This window comes from Colias croceus, chromosome 22 (assembly GCF_905220415.1).
Source record: "Colias croceus chromosome 22, ilColCroc2.1".
Classification (NCBI taxonomy): Eukaryota; Metazoa; Arthropoda; class Insecta; order Lepidoptera; family Pieridae; genus Colias; species Colias croceus.
The window spans coordinates 3,121,734-3,142,266 of record NC_059558.1 but is presented as its reverse complement, the minus strand read 5'-3'; the positions used below and the strand labels follow the sequence as shown (position 1 = coordinate 3,142,266).

General features: G+C 31.5%; 1 protein-coding gene across 5 annotated transcripts in view; it reads right to left on the bottom strand.

Annotated features, from left to right (window-relative positions):
* The window catches only part of LOC123701825 (A disintegrin and metalloproteinase with thrombospondin motifs 16), a 126,996-nt gene that overhangs the window by 58,219 nt on the left and 48,244 nt on the right, over nt 1-20,533 (bottom strand). For all 5 annotated transcript variants that reach the window (XM_045649399.1, XM_045649397.1, XM_045649398.1 and 2 more), the window contains exon 2: nt 9,426-9,522. In XM_045649399.1, the coding sequence (XP_045505355.1) occupies nt 9,426-9,515 (90 nt within the window). In that variant the 5' untranslated portion in view covers nt 9,516-9,522. The remainder of the gene's footprint in view (nt 1-9,425; nt 9,523-20,533) is intronic.

Here is a 20,533-nt window from a genome sequence, read left to right as displayed (position 1 = left end):
TCGTAAAGCGCAGCAAAAAATGGCGCGCTTTCTTGTGAATACCGAAAGGTAACATTTGCCCTTTACCCACTAACACACATAGAGCATGTGCAAAAACAACGCTCAGACGTAAATAAACGTAGATAGAATAGTAACTATTAGTTACGGTTAGAAAACACAAACGTTTACGATCTGCATTAGCGTATATACAACTTTTATGACATTGAGCGCGAAGGCATACGTGAAAGAAATCACATTGAAGCGTGTGATAACATTTGATGAAAATTGAATCGGAATAACGAACCATTGTCTTGCAAGGTTATAAACTGTATCGACATTTAAGGTCGCGCCGAAATTTGAATGTATAGACTACAGACCATGGACCAATGAAGAAGAAAGTAATCGACAATTTGACAGGTGTCAAGACGCGGAAGCAGGAAGCTCTATTGTTTGTTTAGCGACTTCCGTTGTTGATGTTATTTGATAGTGTCAAGGTTAAATATTATTTACTGCCGTTTAATTTGCAGCCAGTAAATCAGTCTTATCGCACATTTAGTTCTCTTGAATGCTTTAATTAGTAATTCTAATACGTTTTAGATTTATATCTCAGTACGGTTATAAATAGCAGTTGAATTTTTGCAAAAAGCTACATGATTTGTCAGGAAATAATCTTGCTCTATATCTGCTAGTTCTTGCACTATTTATCTATTATAGTTAGTTTTTGTCTAGAGACTAGACTATTACAACAGAACAATTAGAACCTATAGATTTAGTTTGATATAATACAGAGATATTATAAATTGTTTATAGATAGTAAGCATTATTTTAGCACTGTAATCACTGTATGTAATCATTCAATTAATTAAGAGCTCAAATAGATAAGGATTTCGAAGACATTATGTAAATTTTTATCGAGAAGATTACAGTTCGTATCACATAATAAGTATTTGTATTTAGCCGTAATGTTAGAATTTTTAACAAACAACCCACATTAAAATCAGATACATAGTCAATATCCAAATCTCCAACTCGTTCACGATTATTACCCCACAAATACTCCAACATCCAACCATAGTAATGTACAATAAAATGCCTGAACACCAGACATACGGCCTTGCAGCCTCGATTTTAGCCATTACCTTTGCGATTTTGCAAGAACATTGCAATAATAATTCATACTTTCGGTCACGGATAGAGATATAAATAGAAACTTGTCGCATTTATTAAGCTGTTATCAATAATCAGTATTGATTACTTGTAACAATGAAATCCTGTTCCGGGACCCAATCCGCGTGTTTGAGCTAATTCTAGTTTATTATTGGGTCATTATTCTTCAAGGACTTATGAGTTTATGAATAGTTACTAATAAGAATACGTGTAATGTTTTCCGTGTTCACCCCTTTCGCTTTTACAATGATATAGGTATATTTTATATCGTTGTTTATATTGTTTTTATTCTTATTTCTGGAAAGATTAGATAACCCAACTATAGGTAGCCAAGTTGATTTGAATTCTCTATATTATATTTAGCTCTTGTTAATGTAGTTAGATTACGACCAATTGAAATTATATTGACTCATATCCAATTATACCAATAACCCATAACCATACCAATAAAATGCATTTTAATAAAGCGAAATTCTATTAACAAGTTTTCTTAGGGACACAATCTTGTTTCATTCAAGCATAAAAAACAACACACAACAAAAGGACATACCCATATTACACGAGATCTTAATCCGCAAAAAAGTTAGGCCAATCATAATTTAAATTCTGCTCACCCCGCCTCGAACCCTCGACCTTCGGTTGCATTCAGGGTTTAAGCCATTGACTCACTATGTACTTTTTCTTTGAACCTAATACTGCCTTTGTTACGAGGTTGGTAAACTTTACATTCCTCGATTGCACTTAAATATCTCGTCACGAATTTGCACCTTGGTAATACAGAACTAAAAAAAGGTCTTTTGCCTTTACGTTCATTTGTTATTAGTAATTCCTTTGTTTCCTGAAAATTGGGCAACTTTTGACGGGTTAATAAATCGGCTGTAAAATGTAAATAAGAGAGAGGAAGTCTTTTATTCATATGATAATCATTACAATTAAAATATAATATAGCTATAACCACACATAATTAAAAATTAAGTCATTTGTTTGTATCACTATTTAATATTTATATTTATTTATTTATTTATTAAAAAGGTTCATCACCAGTTGTTACATATGTATCATTCTCGTAAAACAGTAACAATAGGATTTACACATTATTATGCACAACTATTATAGATGAACACTACATTCACAGAAATTAATAATAAATTAGGCGATATCTATACAATTAAACAAAAAAGAAATGTGTGTGCCCAACAGGCAATATTAGAAAAGTTATTACATAAAAATATATTTCATCTATATATTAAGGACATAAAGACAATTATATGTGAATTTGAACAAGACAATATTATTACATATTTCTTTGTATCAACTATCAGTGCACATAGGTTCCCATCTCCTAACAATTATTTGCAATATGCCTTTATGCCCGGAAATGTGCCTTTTATTAACTGATTATCTGTCAATACTACAAAGTCTTCTAATTAACGTCGTGTAGATTCATTAATACCCATATCCTGTGGAGGTCTAATGAAAATCTAACGTTATCATATAATTGCATATTTTCACCGTGAAACGTAAGGACGTCCGTTACGACTGCACTAACAGCTTTCCTTGTTCGTGCTTTGGTACAAGTTTGATTATTATTCAAGCAAATTCTCCATTAAACTTGATTTTTTGATAGATGCTTTCCTCTGCCTTCAATACCTACTAATATTATAAAGCTGAAGAGTTTGTTGGGTTAAACACGCGAATCACAGGAACCACGGCTCCGATTAGAAAAATTATTTCACCGTGGGATTATCCATTTATCGAGGAAGGAAACTGTAAAACTGAGCAATGCGAGTAAAAAAACAGGGCACAGCTATCCTACTAACAAGCTGAAGAGTTTGTTTTGTTTAAACGCACGAAATTCAGGAACTAAAGAACCGATTTATAAAATCATTTCAGTGTTAGATAGCCCAATTATTGAAGCAGGCTATATGCTCTATATCATCACGCTTATACAAATAGTAGCGGAGCAATGCGGATTAAAACGTTGGCATAGCTAGTATAATATATTCGCATTATGAAGAAATAAGTAGGTTTTGTCTGAAACAGGAAAATGTATCAAGTGATCAATCTATATTTATTCTTGGAAACATAAATGATATTTAACTAAAATCTAGTTCACCTATATAGAGCTTCTAGTTTTAATTTGGATTTTACGCGGATATGAATCCTAACGTATTGTAATATCGTGATATGCATATTGTATTCATATTATATTGATTATCATTCTATAATTTTGTATTAATAGTAATACTATGAGCTTTATATATTTTCAATACAGTTTGGACGATCACTTCACTTGCAACGAATTTAAAACCACAAATAGCACTTCATTTTACCTTCTCTCACTTTCAATTTCCTTTGCATTTCTGGTTCTTCAATTACATCGTGAGACTGTTCTAAATGGTGTATTTTCATTTTCACCACATGATTATGGCATCCACGCAATGACCATGCATGACCACGGCGACACCGATACAGAATAAGAACAAAATTCTCACGCAAACCACGAATTGCCAATTAAAATCGACAAATTGCTACACGATTCACGCCTTTAAACCCACTAGCACAGGGAAGTAAATACATCATGCCGGGATATCGTGTAGAATGACAACGTGTCTAATTCAGTCCAAGATCAGAACTGAAGGTTTTGCGGTCGAAAATTTGCGTAATGCGGTAACTATAGACTCGGTTTATGGTTAATTTAATTATTGAGAAAAAGTAAAGACTGAAGCGGAAAGGCGATAAAATTGGTTAGGTAACGAATACTCGTTTTTAATAATTGATCGATGGATGCTTCATTTAAATTTGAGCAACGCCAATTGCATCTAATCGGGTTTTCGAGCGTGTTAATCACCTTATGTAATAATCTAGTCTTCTGTATATTATATTGTGCTAACATTTATATATAGGTTTATTAATACAAAAACTGGAATATATTACGTATGAAGAGCATTTTCAAGAGATGTAACATTTGGAACTTATCGATCTCTGGATAAATTCACAGTTATTCTTCTTTCATAACTCAAAAAGAGTTATTTCTTGCTAGATATTATAAGATTTTTATCATAAATAATGCATTTTTCTATGAAGTTGGATAGCTCTATATAATTTTCAGGAAAATGATTCAAACGTTTACAAATCTTTACAATATGGGGATTACTCTAGGCGCTATGGCCAACTACCGATACATGGACATGTATTGAATGTACCATGTAGAGATCAGCTAGCTTAGCCTTCAGATATTGTATTTTTTATTAATCAAAATATCTTTAATTTCAAACGCCAAGAATGTACTACAAAGCTTATAACCCTTTCTCGACGCCAAGGTCTTGGAGCGCGACGAGGAAGCCAACAGGGTCAGGGTTGTGGAACTAGTCTCTGTTTGTTTAATATATTGGTCTTTAGTTTAGAATAAGACTTGTGAGTATATCTAGATATAGTATAGAATTTAGTTATATGCTACATCTATACCTACTAATATTACAAAGCTGAAGAGTTTGTTTGTTTGAACGTGTTAATCTCAGGAACTATTGGTCCAGTTTGAAAAATTATTTCGGTGTTAAATAGCCCACTCATCGAGGAAGGCTATAGGCATATCATCACGCTAAGACCAACAGGAGTGGAGCCACGAGGGTGAAACCGCGGAGCGCAGCTAGTATGTATCAAATAAAAAGAGAGCTAATTTTCCCTTTTCACCACATATAAATACCTTACTAATTCTTCATCTTACGTGGAAACACTCAAAATATTCATATACAAAACACAACTTATAAAAGCTATATGATGCATTTTTCCATGTTCCACTACACACTGCATTATAAATACGTGTCCAAACTGATTGATGAGTACTAAATATTAACGGTCTAGGCGTAAGGTCAATACTCCCAAATGGAGTAGTTGCTATGACGTTTTGCGTCATTATGATAGAGATGTAATATATCAGTGAACAAACTAATGTGTTTTATAATTATTTACGTATGCAAATGTATATTTATTTGAGTGTTGTTTGATAAACAACGATAGCCTGTTTGTATATAGGTTTTTATGTGAAGATTCATAAACTGACCGCTCATTTTTTTAACTAAAGTTTTTTCTTCCTGAAATAATTGCTTGCAACAGAAATATATATGTAGTTTAAAAGCGTCAAGTTATAATATCATATGGGTAGAAATCCCTTGTTTTAGTGGAACAATCATAAAAATAGTAAGTTCCTTGTGAAGTAACCATACTTCATTAAATAAGATATGCATTTGCACCAGCAAATGCAGACGATAAATTTTATTAAGAGGTAAGTCTTTTCATTCAAATACATACACATACCTACTATAGGTGTTTTCCAACTAAACTTTATAAAGCTCACGATCCCAAAACATGACAATAAATATAAAACATAACAAAAAACACATACACATATAAATAAATCGTACATTAGGGGTCATTAACATGTTTATTAATAAAACTAAAAAGCGACAAACACTATTAGGATAATAAATTTCTTTGACATGTTAGACGCGTAATTTCACAAATGGCAGACGATTTATTACACCTATTTGCATACGAACTGGCAACACCTGTGTTCCTTTAAGGACAAGATAATATTTTATTAGCACACCGGATTTTAATAAACTATAAGAACCTACAGAAACTATTCAAGAATAGATATCATCAATATAGGTAAATGAAGTACCTACCTACTTTATCTTTGACCACATAAGTTTGTCAAAATAACATAAAAGCAACAAATAATATGGCAAATTTTCGTCTTTAATGAAATAAGATATGTATTCATATTTTTTCTGTGAATAAGATTATTAAGTAGTAGTAATTATACTGTATATACCAAGTGCACAATTACTCGACCGATTTTAAATTACCGAGTAATACAGACAATTGTTTATGAACGAAATATACCTACATAATATTTAACTATTTATTTATGTTTGTTGGCAGATGTCTACCACAGTCTACTTTCTTATGAATTATGAAACTATTTATTAATATATTTTCTCGTCACTCAGACGACGTCAGAATTACCATCTACCAAGCTAAATAAAGATACATTATTAATTATCCACAAAAATATTCGTACAACTGAGGACAGATTCAGAATACAAATGACACACCAAACATGAATATTTAAAAACAATCAATCCGTTTGTTTGAGGAACTAATAAAGATGTGTGTCGTTTTGGCATAATTATTAATTACAAATTATTTGTACGCGTGTTGAATTTTAGTTGAAACTACTGTTTTTGTATCATTCTCAACTAGAAGCACCTAGAAGGTAAACGGGCGAATACGTCATCTAGTGACATATGATCTGACAAAATTTCCACTTTATCATTAGGTACAATAATTATTATTAGTTAGTATCGTCGCCTTACTCCATGACGTGACGGTATGGACGCGACCTTGATATTTTACTCTCAACGCGCTTAAAAAATTTCACTTCAAAACGAGCGTGTCAGAATTGAAACTTCTTTAGCAAGAATCAAAGATAACAAAATCGTCGCTTTACTCCATGACGTGACGGTATTACCATGACGCGACCTTGAATTTTTACTCAATGCGCCTAAAGAAGTTTCACTTCAAAAATGCAATTCAAAATTCTATATAGTTATGTCATATTACTTTCCGTCCTCTGTTTCTCTATCTTCAAGATTTAATTTTACGATAAAAATTTTATGAATTTACCATAACAAGTTTCAAATTCGGTCATCGCAAAAAATAATGACAGACAGATAGATAAATTAATTAATTTCAAGGATTCTCCATGAATATCTATATGTTGTTTCCCTCATTAATTTTCAGTACCTATTACGTTTATACATATGTACTGGGATCAACGTCATCCAATGTAAAAAGGATTAAAAAGGATCGATTGTTCATACAAAAAACTAATTTAAAAAAATGTTATAATGTAAACAAAAATCCATTTAGTACACAGATAGAAATAGTCACGATAGCATATCAAGGCTCAATAATAACAAGCTATGTGTAGGTATATATCTTAGATGATATTATTTAACTTTGTACTACGAACAACACTACATAAATCAAAAGAAACAGTTAGCAACACTTTTGAATAAAAATATATAACACTCTGATATAATAATATGCAAATGAGCTTTCATAGGCCGTTCAGGCCAGTATTAAGTAATCCTTCGATTTAAATAAAGATTATAATTATTCAGACCCATTAATTATGCGTAAAAGCGAAATGAATTAACACGATCTCGTTATATTAATTATGTAAATATATTATCTCATTTTTTTTTGCTAATTTTATGTGTTATATTTCTTGATGTGGTCTTCGAAGTGGACTGTATAAAATACTTTTGAAGTTGACTGCTAAATTGACAAAAAAGTATATATTAAGTAACTAGCGGTCCGCCCCGGCTTCGCCCGTGGTACGTGTTTACGTTTTCTCTACATAAGATCCATCCTCGTACTTCAAGAAATATAATAAAAAAAGAATTATCAAAATCGGTTCAGTCGTTTTCGAGTTATGCGCTTACCAACACATTTTGCGATTCATTTTTATATATAAATAAGTCGGTATCTAATATAATATAAACAAAATCATAATATTATTTGCTATTACTTGCATATTTTTACGTTATTCTCGTTTAGATATCACACTATGTATTTGCAAGCAATGTATCTATTTACCTAATGTTGTGATGAGACAAATAACGTAATACTTTATTTTTTATTTTAGATAACTAATGGCTGCTGTACACGAATAGAGTTAACGGAAGAATGAACTATAGCATACTCTCTACCAGTTCTCAGTACTCTACCAGTTTTATTAGAGTAACTGTCAAACTGTCTCGGTCACAGGTCTCGGTGTTAGCCATTCTACTCTACCAAATTTTTGTACTCTGCTCTACCAATGGTGTATAATTAGTATAGTAAGTAGTATAGTTAGTACTCTACCACTCTACTCTACCGTTTACTCTACTCGTGTACAGCAGCATTAATTAAATGTTATACATAATTATATGTTATAATGTTCTAGAAAGATAGTATATTGTGATTTATTTATGATCGTAAATTTAAAGATACTTACTAAGAAAATAGTAAAAATAGATAAATTAAGCCAGACAGATCAAAAACACTAATAACATTTACCACGAAATTTGAGTGAACTGTTTATATTTTTTAGCACTTAAGTCTTTAATAGGGTATAATTAATTTTATGTTTCTTTTAATTTATTCAATATTCTATCTCTTTCACATTCGAATTGAGTGAAAGAGAAACAAACACATTAAAACATACATCATTAAAATACTATAACGTGGTGAGATGTTATATTTAAATTTAGTTATATTATGTAATGTTATGGCCTATGATTATAGAGATTTTTAATATTTTTTTATTACGGTTTTAGCTATTAAAAAACCGTCCAATTAGATTCTTTCTCTACTTATAGTTCAGGATACATCGCCCATTTTTGCAAGTGACTACTATCAAGCTAATTTTCCGTTTGTAGCTTTATTTTGATGAGACGCCCAATAATTTCGTGTACGAAAGTCTCGATTGTGGTAGCTAACAGAGATAACAAGGATAAAAAAATTTGATTTGATGGTTCTCAAATATTTATTACTAACTGAATGTTCTTTTTTTGTTCAATCTCAAGATAATTACCTAAATTATTCGAAAAAATATTTGTCCTACAAAATCTATGGTTGGTTCAAAGAGTCCCCCTTTCCAAAGTGTATCGATAACGAGGTCATCATAAATGATTACTAACAAGCTGATTTTTTTGTTTTCACTTAGTTAATGTTTATATAATCCAACAGACATATTGTCCTACAAATTGCGTAATAAATATTTGAGAACCATCAAATCAAAAAATTTTATCCTTGTTATCTCTGTTAGCTACCACAATCGAGAGTTTCGTACACGAAATTATTCGGTGTCTCATCAAAATAAAGCTACAAACGGAAATTCAGCTTGATAGTAGTCACTTGCAAAAATGGGCGATGTATCCTGTACTATTATTTGATCTATTAAAAAAAATATTTTGTCACTTAAACGTCACATATTATATGCCTTATAACTTGCCTATAACATAATAATATTATGCTGCTGCTGTATTTTATTTATTTTTTGTTCCGAGTCTACCCCGATCGAAGCCGGTACAAGCCACTAGTCATATTATTACCTCATATTATAAACTTCGATCGGTAATAACAACTTTATTGATCGAAAATTGCAAATTACAACCACGAACCGAACACCGTAAAAAACTGGTTTAAAATCCGTTAAAACTTACCTTAGTATTAAGGGAATGTGCTGTGAAGAAGGAACATAAGAGGACTACGGTGGACAGCCACGGGACCGACACGCTGGGCGTCGCTTCCATTGTGGAGCTGGAAAAGAAACATTTTATTAGATAAAATATTTCAATACGAAATAAAATTTGGTATAAAGTAATATACGAGTATTAAGCTATTGCATAGCTTCTATCGCGGGCCTTGAGCGCGGGGACCGAATCGAGAAATTCCGTAACGAAAACAACCTCACGCTCCCCACTCCGACGGGCGGAGGTGTGGCTTGAAGGCATAGCATGCAATAGCTTTACCGTGGCGGTCCCCGAGTGCCACACGTCTTTTTATAGTATCTGTGGTAATAAATTGCTATGCGTTCATACTCTGAATCTTGTAGTTATCTATGTGTAAAAAAGAACGTGTATGCCGAGCACACGTGTCAGAAGTGAAACTTTAGTAAGATTTATAAGATTCCAAAATTTTCGCCTTACTCCATGACGTGACGGTATTGCTATGACACGACCTTGAAATTTTACTCTTAACGCGCCTAAAGAAGTTTCACTTCAATAAAATTATTTAGAACCCTTTAATGGTTCTTTGATGCAATAAAAGATGTTTTGCGTGGAAATAATTTAAAGCTGAATGGAATCTGATTATAATAAACAGAAGAATATATAATCTAAAAATAGTAATATTATTATACAGTAGATTATAATATAATCGATATTAAAAATAATAATATCTCGGTATAATTTTAGACGGCATTGCATTCATAAACATAAATCCCAACACAACCAAATGACACTTAGCGCACTTAGTGCAAACACAAGTTAAAATTATTACTTTAATTAAACGCGTACATAAAATAAATTGTCTACAGCCTATCGCATTTATCTGCCCATAAACTGTCAAAACAGCATCATCTTGACCTCTCTGATATTCCGGATCTCTAGCATCCTATTCGTGACGAAGATGCAGTAACATTTAAATAAATGACCTGATTTTAATGCATCTTCCTGCATTTGTGATATTTGATTCGCGTATTTACCTAGTATTTAAACGGTATGATTAACCTTGATTGGATGGATAAGTCCGATTCTTTTTTTTGTCTGTACCACATATAATAAAAGACTATTCATTGAATATTACGGTGGTCGTTGATAAGATCGATCTGTAGCTTGATCTGTAGAGATTCAATTGTAATTCAGGCAACTGTCAAAACAAGCACAGATAACAAAAAAAACTAACAACAAATATCAAGGCGAGATGAAGAAGGAAGAACGAACGCTCGACATTAAAGAACTATCTTTATTAAATACTAGCTGCTCCGCGCGGTTTCACCTCCGTGGCTCCACCCCTGTTGGTCGTAGCGTGATGATATATAGCCTATAACCTTCCTCGATAAATGGGCTATCTAACACCGAAATAATTTTTCAAATCGGACCAGTAGTTCCCGAGATTAACGCGTTCAAACAAACAAACAAACAAACTTTATAATATAAGTATAGATTTATTATCTTCATCTTCATCTACTATTATAAGTAAAGAATCTAGAGCATTGGAGATTAAATTATTAATTAGTATACATCAAAAACAATATTTAGGTTATTAATCAGATGCAAACTGAGTTTAATTCACTGACAGATAATCTGATCATTATTGAATTTTAAAATAATTATGATAAACTAGCTTTCCGCCCGCGGCTTCGCCCGCGTTTTCAGAGAAAACCCCGCATAGTTCCCTTTCCTGTGGGATTTCCGGGATAAAACCTATCCTATCTCTCAAGTTGGATCGAACTGCACATGGTGTGCGAATTTTATTATAATCGTTTAAGTGGTTTAGGAGTCCATTGAGGACAAACATTGTGACACGAGATTTATATATATTAAGATATCGACCCCACTTTTAATTATTACTTTTATCGTTCCACAGTTACTTATATATTATTTGATTGATATTATTAACAAGAACAGAAACTAAATCTGATTTTTTTTAATGTTTCATTCTGTTATTAAAATGGCGTATAAAATTTATTTCATAATTATTTATCTAATAAAATATTGATACAAAGTTAGTACATAATTATAATTATGTTTATTACTTCGAGTATTATGATTGAAATACTCGAACGACTAAATGTGAGTCATTTAGTCATTCGAGTTTTGTAAATAATAATGTCATGACTTAAACGATTTCATTAATCTAAGTATACATATAATAAATCTGTAGAAGGGTCAATTCTGTACATTGAAAATATTGAAAAAATAAATAGCAGGGGGTGTTACTGGATCGATATCAAGCCCAAATATGTGATTAAATTTTTTTTTTCTGTCTGTCTGTCTGTCTGTATGTTCAGGCATCACGTGAAAACTAACGGTTCGATTTCGATGAAACTTGGTATAATTATACCTTATTATCCTGGGCATAAAATAGGATACTTTTTATCCCGGAAAAATACGTAGAAAAAAATAAATCTTAATTTTTCCGCGCGGACGGAGTCGCGGGCGGAAGCTAGTTATAATTATGTTTATTACTTCGAGCATTTATGATTGAAACACTCGAACGACTAAATGCTACCATTTAGTCATTCGAGTTTTTAAATTATATTAATGACATGACTTAAACGATTTCGTTAATTTAAAATATCTAGTACTAGGTTTCCGCCCGTGGCTTCGCCCGCGCAGTCAAAGAAAAACCAAAATAGTTCCCGTTCTCGTGGGATTTCCGGGATTGCGTCATTTTCCCGGGATAAAAAGTAGCCTATGTCCTTTCTCGGGTATCAAAATATCTCCATACCAAATTTCATGAAAATTGGTTCAGTAGTTTAGGCGTGATTAAGTATCAGACAGACAGACAGAGTTACTTTCGCATATTTATAATAATATTAATAAATTAATATAATAATTAATAATAATATATAGTATGGATTATTTATTTAATTTACATACCTATTTAAATGAAAATAGAGTCAATTACGCCGCTTATGTGTCTTTCTGAATAAGGATAGCTGATGAGAATTTTAAAGACTCATTCTAGAGACTTAGACTATTTAAATAAAAATCTTAATCTTATAGGCGAAGCCAGGTGATCCGCTAAATAATAATAAAAAAAATATTTCCTAACATCTCATAAAATTACTTCGAACAAAATTAATAAATAAAGTACAAAGCGCCCTGTTAAGTCCAAAACCAATATATCAATTAAGACAATTAGCCTCCAGCAGTTAAATTTATTCCTACCGCCTACCGGGAATCGAACCCGCGAACCCGTTGTGAATGGGTGGTCGATATTTATTTAATTATCGTTCAAAAATTTATTAATGAACTCATATGTAATTAGAGCTGAACAGCTTAATTATTATGTTCGTTGATTTTATATGATAATTAGAAAATGTCGTATATATTTGAGTAATGATTGAAACTTTTTTTTGAAACATAGTAACTTCTAAAACCTCATTATATTAAACAAAAATTCAATGATAAATTAATTTTGTAAAATCATCGTATGAAATAATGTCAACAACAGTATATTTCGTCATCTAAGTTCCAATAAATAAATGTAAATTCAACTTGTACATTATTTTATAATTACAACGCAATATTCATTTTATTCAGTAAATAAATCTTAATTAAAAATCTCATTTCATTAGCCCATTTCAGGTCACCGTATAACATCCTATACTGCTATCTATAAACTACAGAGTTTATAAATAAAGTACAGACTTTTTACGAAATGAAAAAAGCACCATAGACTAATCATAAGCTACACTTAACAACAGGTCATTGCACTTAATACAAAACAACAAGAATAATTCGCAGAAACTTGCATTATGCGCATAAGGTATTTGCCCACCTCAAAAACGGGAAGAAAAAATCGCAAAAAATTTAGTCCGTTCTCTACCGACAACGTTAAAAATCATCATAAGATTTGTCCACTGCTAATATAATTTTGTTTGCAGTAGTTATTTATAAAAAAAATTCAATTCAAAATATGTACTTGTATAAGAGTTATTAAATCAACATTAAATAAGAACTATACAATTTGTTGAGTTGAAATATTATTATAATTTTATGAGGGCAAGTCCATCCAAAATCATGGTTAACATAAAGGTTGTAGTTGGCTTGACAGAAACTGCATTTTTCACCTTTTTGCACTTAAATCAATATCGTCGTCCGTATGAGTTCATTGTGTACACTACAAGTATAGGTGTGTGAAGTCCCATGTCCCCTAGTGGGGTAAAGGGCAGATGCATTATACATCTGTTTCACTGATCGATTTTTTTAGGGACAAGTAGGTGATCAGCCTTCTGTGTCCTACCAGACCGAGACATTTTTTTTTCGTCTCCACCGGGAATCGAACCCAGGACGCCTCGGTGCTACGCTCACGCGTCAGCCACTGTACCAAGGAGGCGGTCAATAGTATAGGTAGTATTATATTATTATCTGTGGTGTACACAATAATGCCAATGTAGTCATATTTTTTATGGATTGCAAACTCTTCGCAATGGACAAGCGACTTTACCTTTACCGGTTTATGTTATTGTAGGGGTCACTTTAAATGACTATTTTTCCCTATACAAAACGTGAAAATAAATAAGTAACAGGTGTGACTTGATGAAAAGATAAAAACGCTATAAAATTACAGCAAACGATGACGCACAGTTTATCTTCACACGTATTTTCATTTTATTTTACGTCACATAAAAAAGCGAGTTAGGTGAGATTTTTAAAAACGTCATCTATACATATAATAAAATCGTAGGAAAGTCAAAACTGTACATTGAATATTTTTTTAAAAGAATACCTGGGCCGTGATCTATAATCGATATTGAAGCCAAAAACATAGTTTTTAGAATTTTTGTCTGTTTGTCTGTTTGTCTGTTTGTCTGTTTGTCTGTATGTTTGTCCGAGCTAATCTCGAAAAGTACTGCATAGATTTACTTCAAATTTTGCATGAATATTACTAACAGGTCGGGTGAGGCTATAGGCTACATATTATCAAGCTATCACCTACGGGGGAGGAGCTGTGAACCTTTATTTTTCTTACGTATTCCGTGTATTACGACAGCGTACAATCTAAAGACTCATGTTTAAATGTTGGTTTCGAGTAAGCCATGCTATTATCTAGCTTTACAAAATAAAAACTATGTCATTTACGTAATTTGGGCAGAGAAACAGTTTAATGAATTTAGTAGTATAAAGACAAATTAGAAACAGCGCCATCTATTAAATGTTATAAAAATCAAATCAATTTACACGTTAACTATTGGAAATTAATAATCAAATGACGCATATATAAATGTTGTTTGACAATATCTATATTGACACTATAAAAATTATGCCATAAGTAACTTGGGAAGAGAAACATAGCTTAAAGAATGTAAGTTGTATAATGTTAATTTTGTAACAGCGCCATCTATGAGATTTCGTAAAAATCAAATCAATTTACATGTTAACACTACTGAACACAATGTTAGAAATTAATAATTTAAATATTATAATTATGTTATTTATTTATTTAACTCTTTAACCCATATCTTCCGTTCCCTATAAGATATATTTCGTGTAAATAATAAACTACATTTTTTTAAAGTGAGGATAGATGTTTATTATTTAAGTAAAAATAGACACCATTATCTACAGTTAATCTAATGATTGTGTTCCAAAGAGTATAATAATATATTGTTGTGTTCATTAGTTACAATTTTAAAAATCTTCGTGTTTTATAAATTTACTAGCTTACCGCCCGCGGCTTCGTCCGCTTTGTCTAAAACCTAATAAATTATGTACTAAAACCTTCCTCTTGAATTAGTCTATCTATTAAAAAAACCGCATCAAAATCTGTTGCGAAGTTTTCAAGATTTAAGCATACAAAGGGACATAGGGACACAGAAAGCGACTTTTTTATACTATGTAGTGATATTTATAAAGCAATTGAATGCCATAAAACCAAAAATATCAAGTGCAATCTTCGTGTTTTGTGAATTTTCACCATCATGCGTTCCCACAAAAGGTAAGTTGTTGTTGTTTGTTGGTAAGTTGTTAAATGAAATGAAATGAATGATTCTTTTATTATTTTGAGGTGCATTGGGAACAGAAGTTTTTGATAAAATTTTATTTGTAAGTAGCTTTTTTTATAGATTTACAGTTAACTTTGATTTTTTTATTTACAGATTCAATGCTAATAAAATTATATCGCCTTTGGAAGACGATTTCTGCTGATATTTTTACTACACCACATGAAAATTGATGATTTGATAATAAAGACAGTAGCAGCGAGGATTAAGTGGAAATTAGTAATCATCCGCTTCGTCAATTTTTGACTGAAGTTAATGTCCAACGTCCAATGGTTCAATCATTGGAAGTATCTCGGGAAATTTTGGAGGATATTTTTCAGGAAGGAGAGGAGGGGCAGCCAACCACATATCAAACTACTACGTTTTAGTACCGAAAAAAATGTTATTGCCAAATGAAACGTAAATTTTGCACTCACAACTTTACAAGCAATGTTTTAAGTTATCAGATAACCGCAAAGTCAAAATTTTATTTTTATTTTGACTTTGCGGTTCAGATAACCGATTATAATATTTATCGTTATGGCTATCGACGTACCGACCGTACTGGGATCAGAGTAGGTACATGATATACAGTTCATCATCCAGGATTGCTTAGAGCATTTTCACACTGAAAAAGATGTTTTCTTTGAATCGTAGTTGCTTCATTTATTTATTTTTAATCATTTTACATAATATGTTTTATATTTTATAAATATATCATTTTCATTATTTAAGTAGATAAAATAATTAATTATGTAACGGTTTTATAAGAAAACACATTATATTTGTTAGGCGACGGTGATTTCTTCCAGGCAAAAGATATTCATCAGCTCAATAAAATTGAACAGTATGTTGTTAGTTATTCTTTAGATTCACAATTGTAATGAGCATTTCCGCATGCAAGTTGTATCGTAGTTTAGATATATCATAGTTTTTACATATTAAAGTTCCAACAAAACCCTCAAATTTTTTAGTAGAGTTGAGCAAGATAATTTGAAAAATGTGCCGTGTTAAGTATTATAGAAAAGGTTAGTACGTTGGTAATTATTATTTCTTCTTCATTTACATGTTGTTAGTAAAAATAAACTTTAACTTACAGTCAAAGTAGTCAAAGTATATTTTAACTAATACTACTTAATATCTATTATACTTATGTTCAGTATTTATCTGTATTATTATTGCTTGACAATTAATACATTTTCATGTCGTATACCAAATTATAAACATAAGTTTAATGTGTAATTAGCTGGATTTATTTTTACACACTCACAGACTTATATTTTATGTTAAATGTTAAAAGAGTGTTAATATGTAGTGTAAATCATAATACATTTTTTCACAATTAAAAACTTTACTTACTCAATATGAAGACCGTTTGACAAATGATAGGGTGCATCATAATAAGATGAACATGAGCATAAGCAATGACTAGAGTAGGGACGCGAATATTACAATTATATGAGACAAGAACGATTAATAAGTTTGTTTAATGAAAGATTAAGAATTGAAACTATTCGGTCTCTGGAAACGTACGAATAGCGAGAGGCCCGTCTTACTGCAGACAGATTTCGTCATAGTCTTAATGTCTTGAGGTAAACAATCTACGAATTCGGTGGTGTGGTCTGACAAATATAAAAGTGGGTTTGCTTATAACCTCACAATTGATTACAGATCATCTTCTGTATAGGCGATATTAACGTAGTATGTTCTTTTTGTAATGCCTTAAAGTGTAGTAAGGCGAGTCGGCTTTCGTTTGAAGATACACCGGAACCTTTGAAATCACTACTTTTAGAGGAACATACTGTGCAATTAGCGTTTAGCTACTATTATGTATTCTGTGGTGCAATGTAAACTGTTATTAGACAATATTCGCTCTTATAGTAAGTAGTGCGTTTCAAATGATCCTTTGGTGCTCAATAATTATCAGAAGATCCGTTCATGCTTACTTTTAAGATACAAGGTCAAGTTTACCATTTGATAGGATCCCTTTTGCCTGAAGGCCAACCTAAGTTTGTTTAAATATATTTTGTATTCGACTACAACGAATAGTGGAATACAAGAAATCAATATTTCTCAAATTTAAAACTGAACTCATTTCACAATTTTAGAACAGGTAAATTCGTATGTATGCAGTTTTAAATCGACATTAGAAGCTTTTCCTCAAGATGGTGATATCGGCACTCAGGAACTCCCTGGACGTGTTATAACGCCCAGGCCACAGTATTACAATTTTTCCTACAGTAGGGCGACGAATGTATTTTCGCATAGCAACGGAGGGGAACTCGCGGGGGGTCAAGTGACGCGGGCCACGTACCACAAACATGCTTAGTTTGTGGTATCGAGCGCGAAAGATAGTCATCGTGTTTTTAGTTAAGTTACTATGTAAACTAACGTAATTTAATACTTAGGTACATATTCTATAATGGTGTGCTCAAACTGTTAATCTACATTTAATTTAGATTATTATTTGATACTAAGTAATGTAGAATTTAAACCACATTCATGTTTTCTTCAGATTTTAAGATTTTCTTATCAGAGTGTTCAATTTTAATGTAGTTAAATTTTATAAGAGACAATACCTAATTAAGAAAATTTTAAAATAAAGTGTCACGTATTTTTTTTAAACGACGAATGACGAAAAACGACCTAATCGCGGACGAAGTCGCGGGCAACAGCTAGTATTAAATGAAGACTTTAAAATCGACATAAGTAATTAAGAACGTGTTCGTGTTTTGAAACGTCTTTTAAAACTGATGTTAACAGTGGAAGCTTTATCGGAAAAAGACATGATACCTATATGATACACATACATAACTAAGGACCCGGATAAAAAGTCTATGTGCTTATCCACACTATAATCTGTCTCTCTACCAAATTATATACAAATCCGATCCACTGTTTTTGTGTAAAAGAGTAACAAACATACATTCATCCTCCACTTTTTAGAATTTGCAATATTAGTAGAATTATTACGATTATTTTCCTTGCATTTTATTAAAATAAAAAAATATCAATTTCAGCTAACAACCATAAATAACAATAACACATACACATGAAAAATTACACGACGTGTCAAAATCAGTCGTAATTCGACACCAATTTATTACAGAGATGCATTTTTAAGAATTTCATGTATTTCCGTACTCGGTATGCCTTAAATTTTACATAGGGTAAACCCGATACATGCTGAGAACGTTCTTACGAATGTTTCTCAGTAAATATACATGTAATAAACAGTATCGTATATTCTCGTTTATTGTTTAAAGAGTCATCTTAGCTGGTTTAAAGGAAAAATTTACAATGACATTAAAAACTACAAATATTTAACTTTTTTATGTTTTCCCTTTGGTTTTTATTTGCGGCGGCTTTACGTACATTAAGAGGTATAAGAAGATATTATTTTACAATACTAGTATACTACGAACAGTTTTTCTCTTCTTTATTACATAATTTATACTTTAAAATGCCGTAAGAAACAAACAGCGACTAGTTTCTTAATACATTATCAGAATGTTCTATAAAATCCATCAGATTTAAAATTTATAGATAATAAAATAAATAAGAAACTCACGACTTACGAATAAACATACAATCCAATTTTTTCGATCGCTCGTTAAAAATCGATATATTATAACACATTATTAATGAAACAAGTTACTTCAATAAAGATGTTAACTGTACATAAGGACATTCACACAACTAAAAACAGTTTTTCTTCATGCATAATAAGTGATCGTAAACGTATTTTATTTATATTTAACATATTAGAACGAAATCAATCATACAATATTCACAGTCAATAATTTACGCAGGGAATTGGATAAATAAACCAACATTACTCGTATAACTCATGTAGAAATGCATTTTATAAATAAATCTAGGTTGGATAATGAATTGGATAGCTAAGACCAATGCCGCCCCATTTTACATTTTACACTAGCTGCCCCGCGCAGTTTCACCCCTGTGGCTCCACTCCTGTTGGTCGTAACGTGATGATAAGCCTTACTCGATAAATGAGCTATCTAACACCAAAAGAATTTTTCGAATCGGACCAGTAGTTCCCGAGATTAGCGCGTTCAAACAAACAAACAAACTCTTCAGCTTTATAATATTAGTAAAGATTTTATATTTTACATTTTATATTATTACTACGTTAACATTTTTTTATTATAAATCATTCATAAAGCAAACTAACCGTGCTATTATTCAGGTTAATTCATTTATAATTAGCGACAACAATCAACATTTAATTATGAAAGTTTTAACCAAACTGTTTCAGTGATTGCAGAGTTGAAATGGAGTTCAAATACGCATCCATACAGATAATATAACCCGTGTAAATGTAATACATTAATCGTTTAATTATCCTTAATAAACAATAATACAATTATATTTCACAGTAGCATTTGATAAACAGCATCGGAAAGCTTGAGCCAAGGCGAGTTGGCTCATTTATGTTATTCCTCTTTGCATCTTCCTGATTAAATTAATTTATAGATAGATTTAAATACATTATTTCCGTGAAAATGAAACATGAAACAATTAGCGAAACTGATGCTTATTGTGTGATAGTTTACTACACTTAGGTTAAGCTTTATACTTCGTGTTTTACTTTTAAGTTCCACTTTTCAATGCGAATAAATATGAATGAACAAATAATTAATTAAACAATTTCAATACTTAATGTTATAGACCTTCTCGTAGCAATTAGCTATCGAATACGTTCTTCTATACCTGGCTTAAATATTCAGGCATCAGATATTAGATGGCAAATACACCAGAAAGAATCACAGAAGATATTGTTGACATAATAATATAAGAAAGAACATTCTAGAACCAGAAGACTATTAAAGTACATTTTTAACACGTACTCCCAACTAACTCAGGGCATAAGTAGTTTTAAAACTTCTAAACGCTGTACAAAAGTTTATTTACCCATATTTACGTTGAGCCATGCAGCAATGCATGGGTATAATTATTTATTTAAAATACCGTGGGGTCAAAACATTTCGCAAATCGGATATACTGACGCAACACAACGTTCGCACGGTGCGGTTG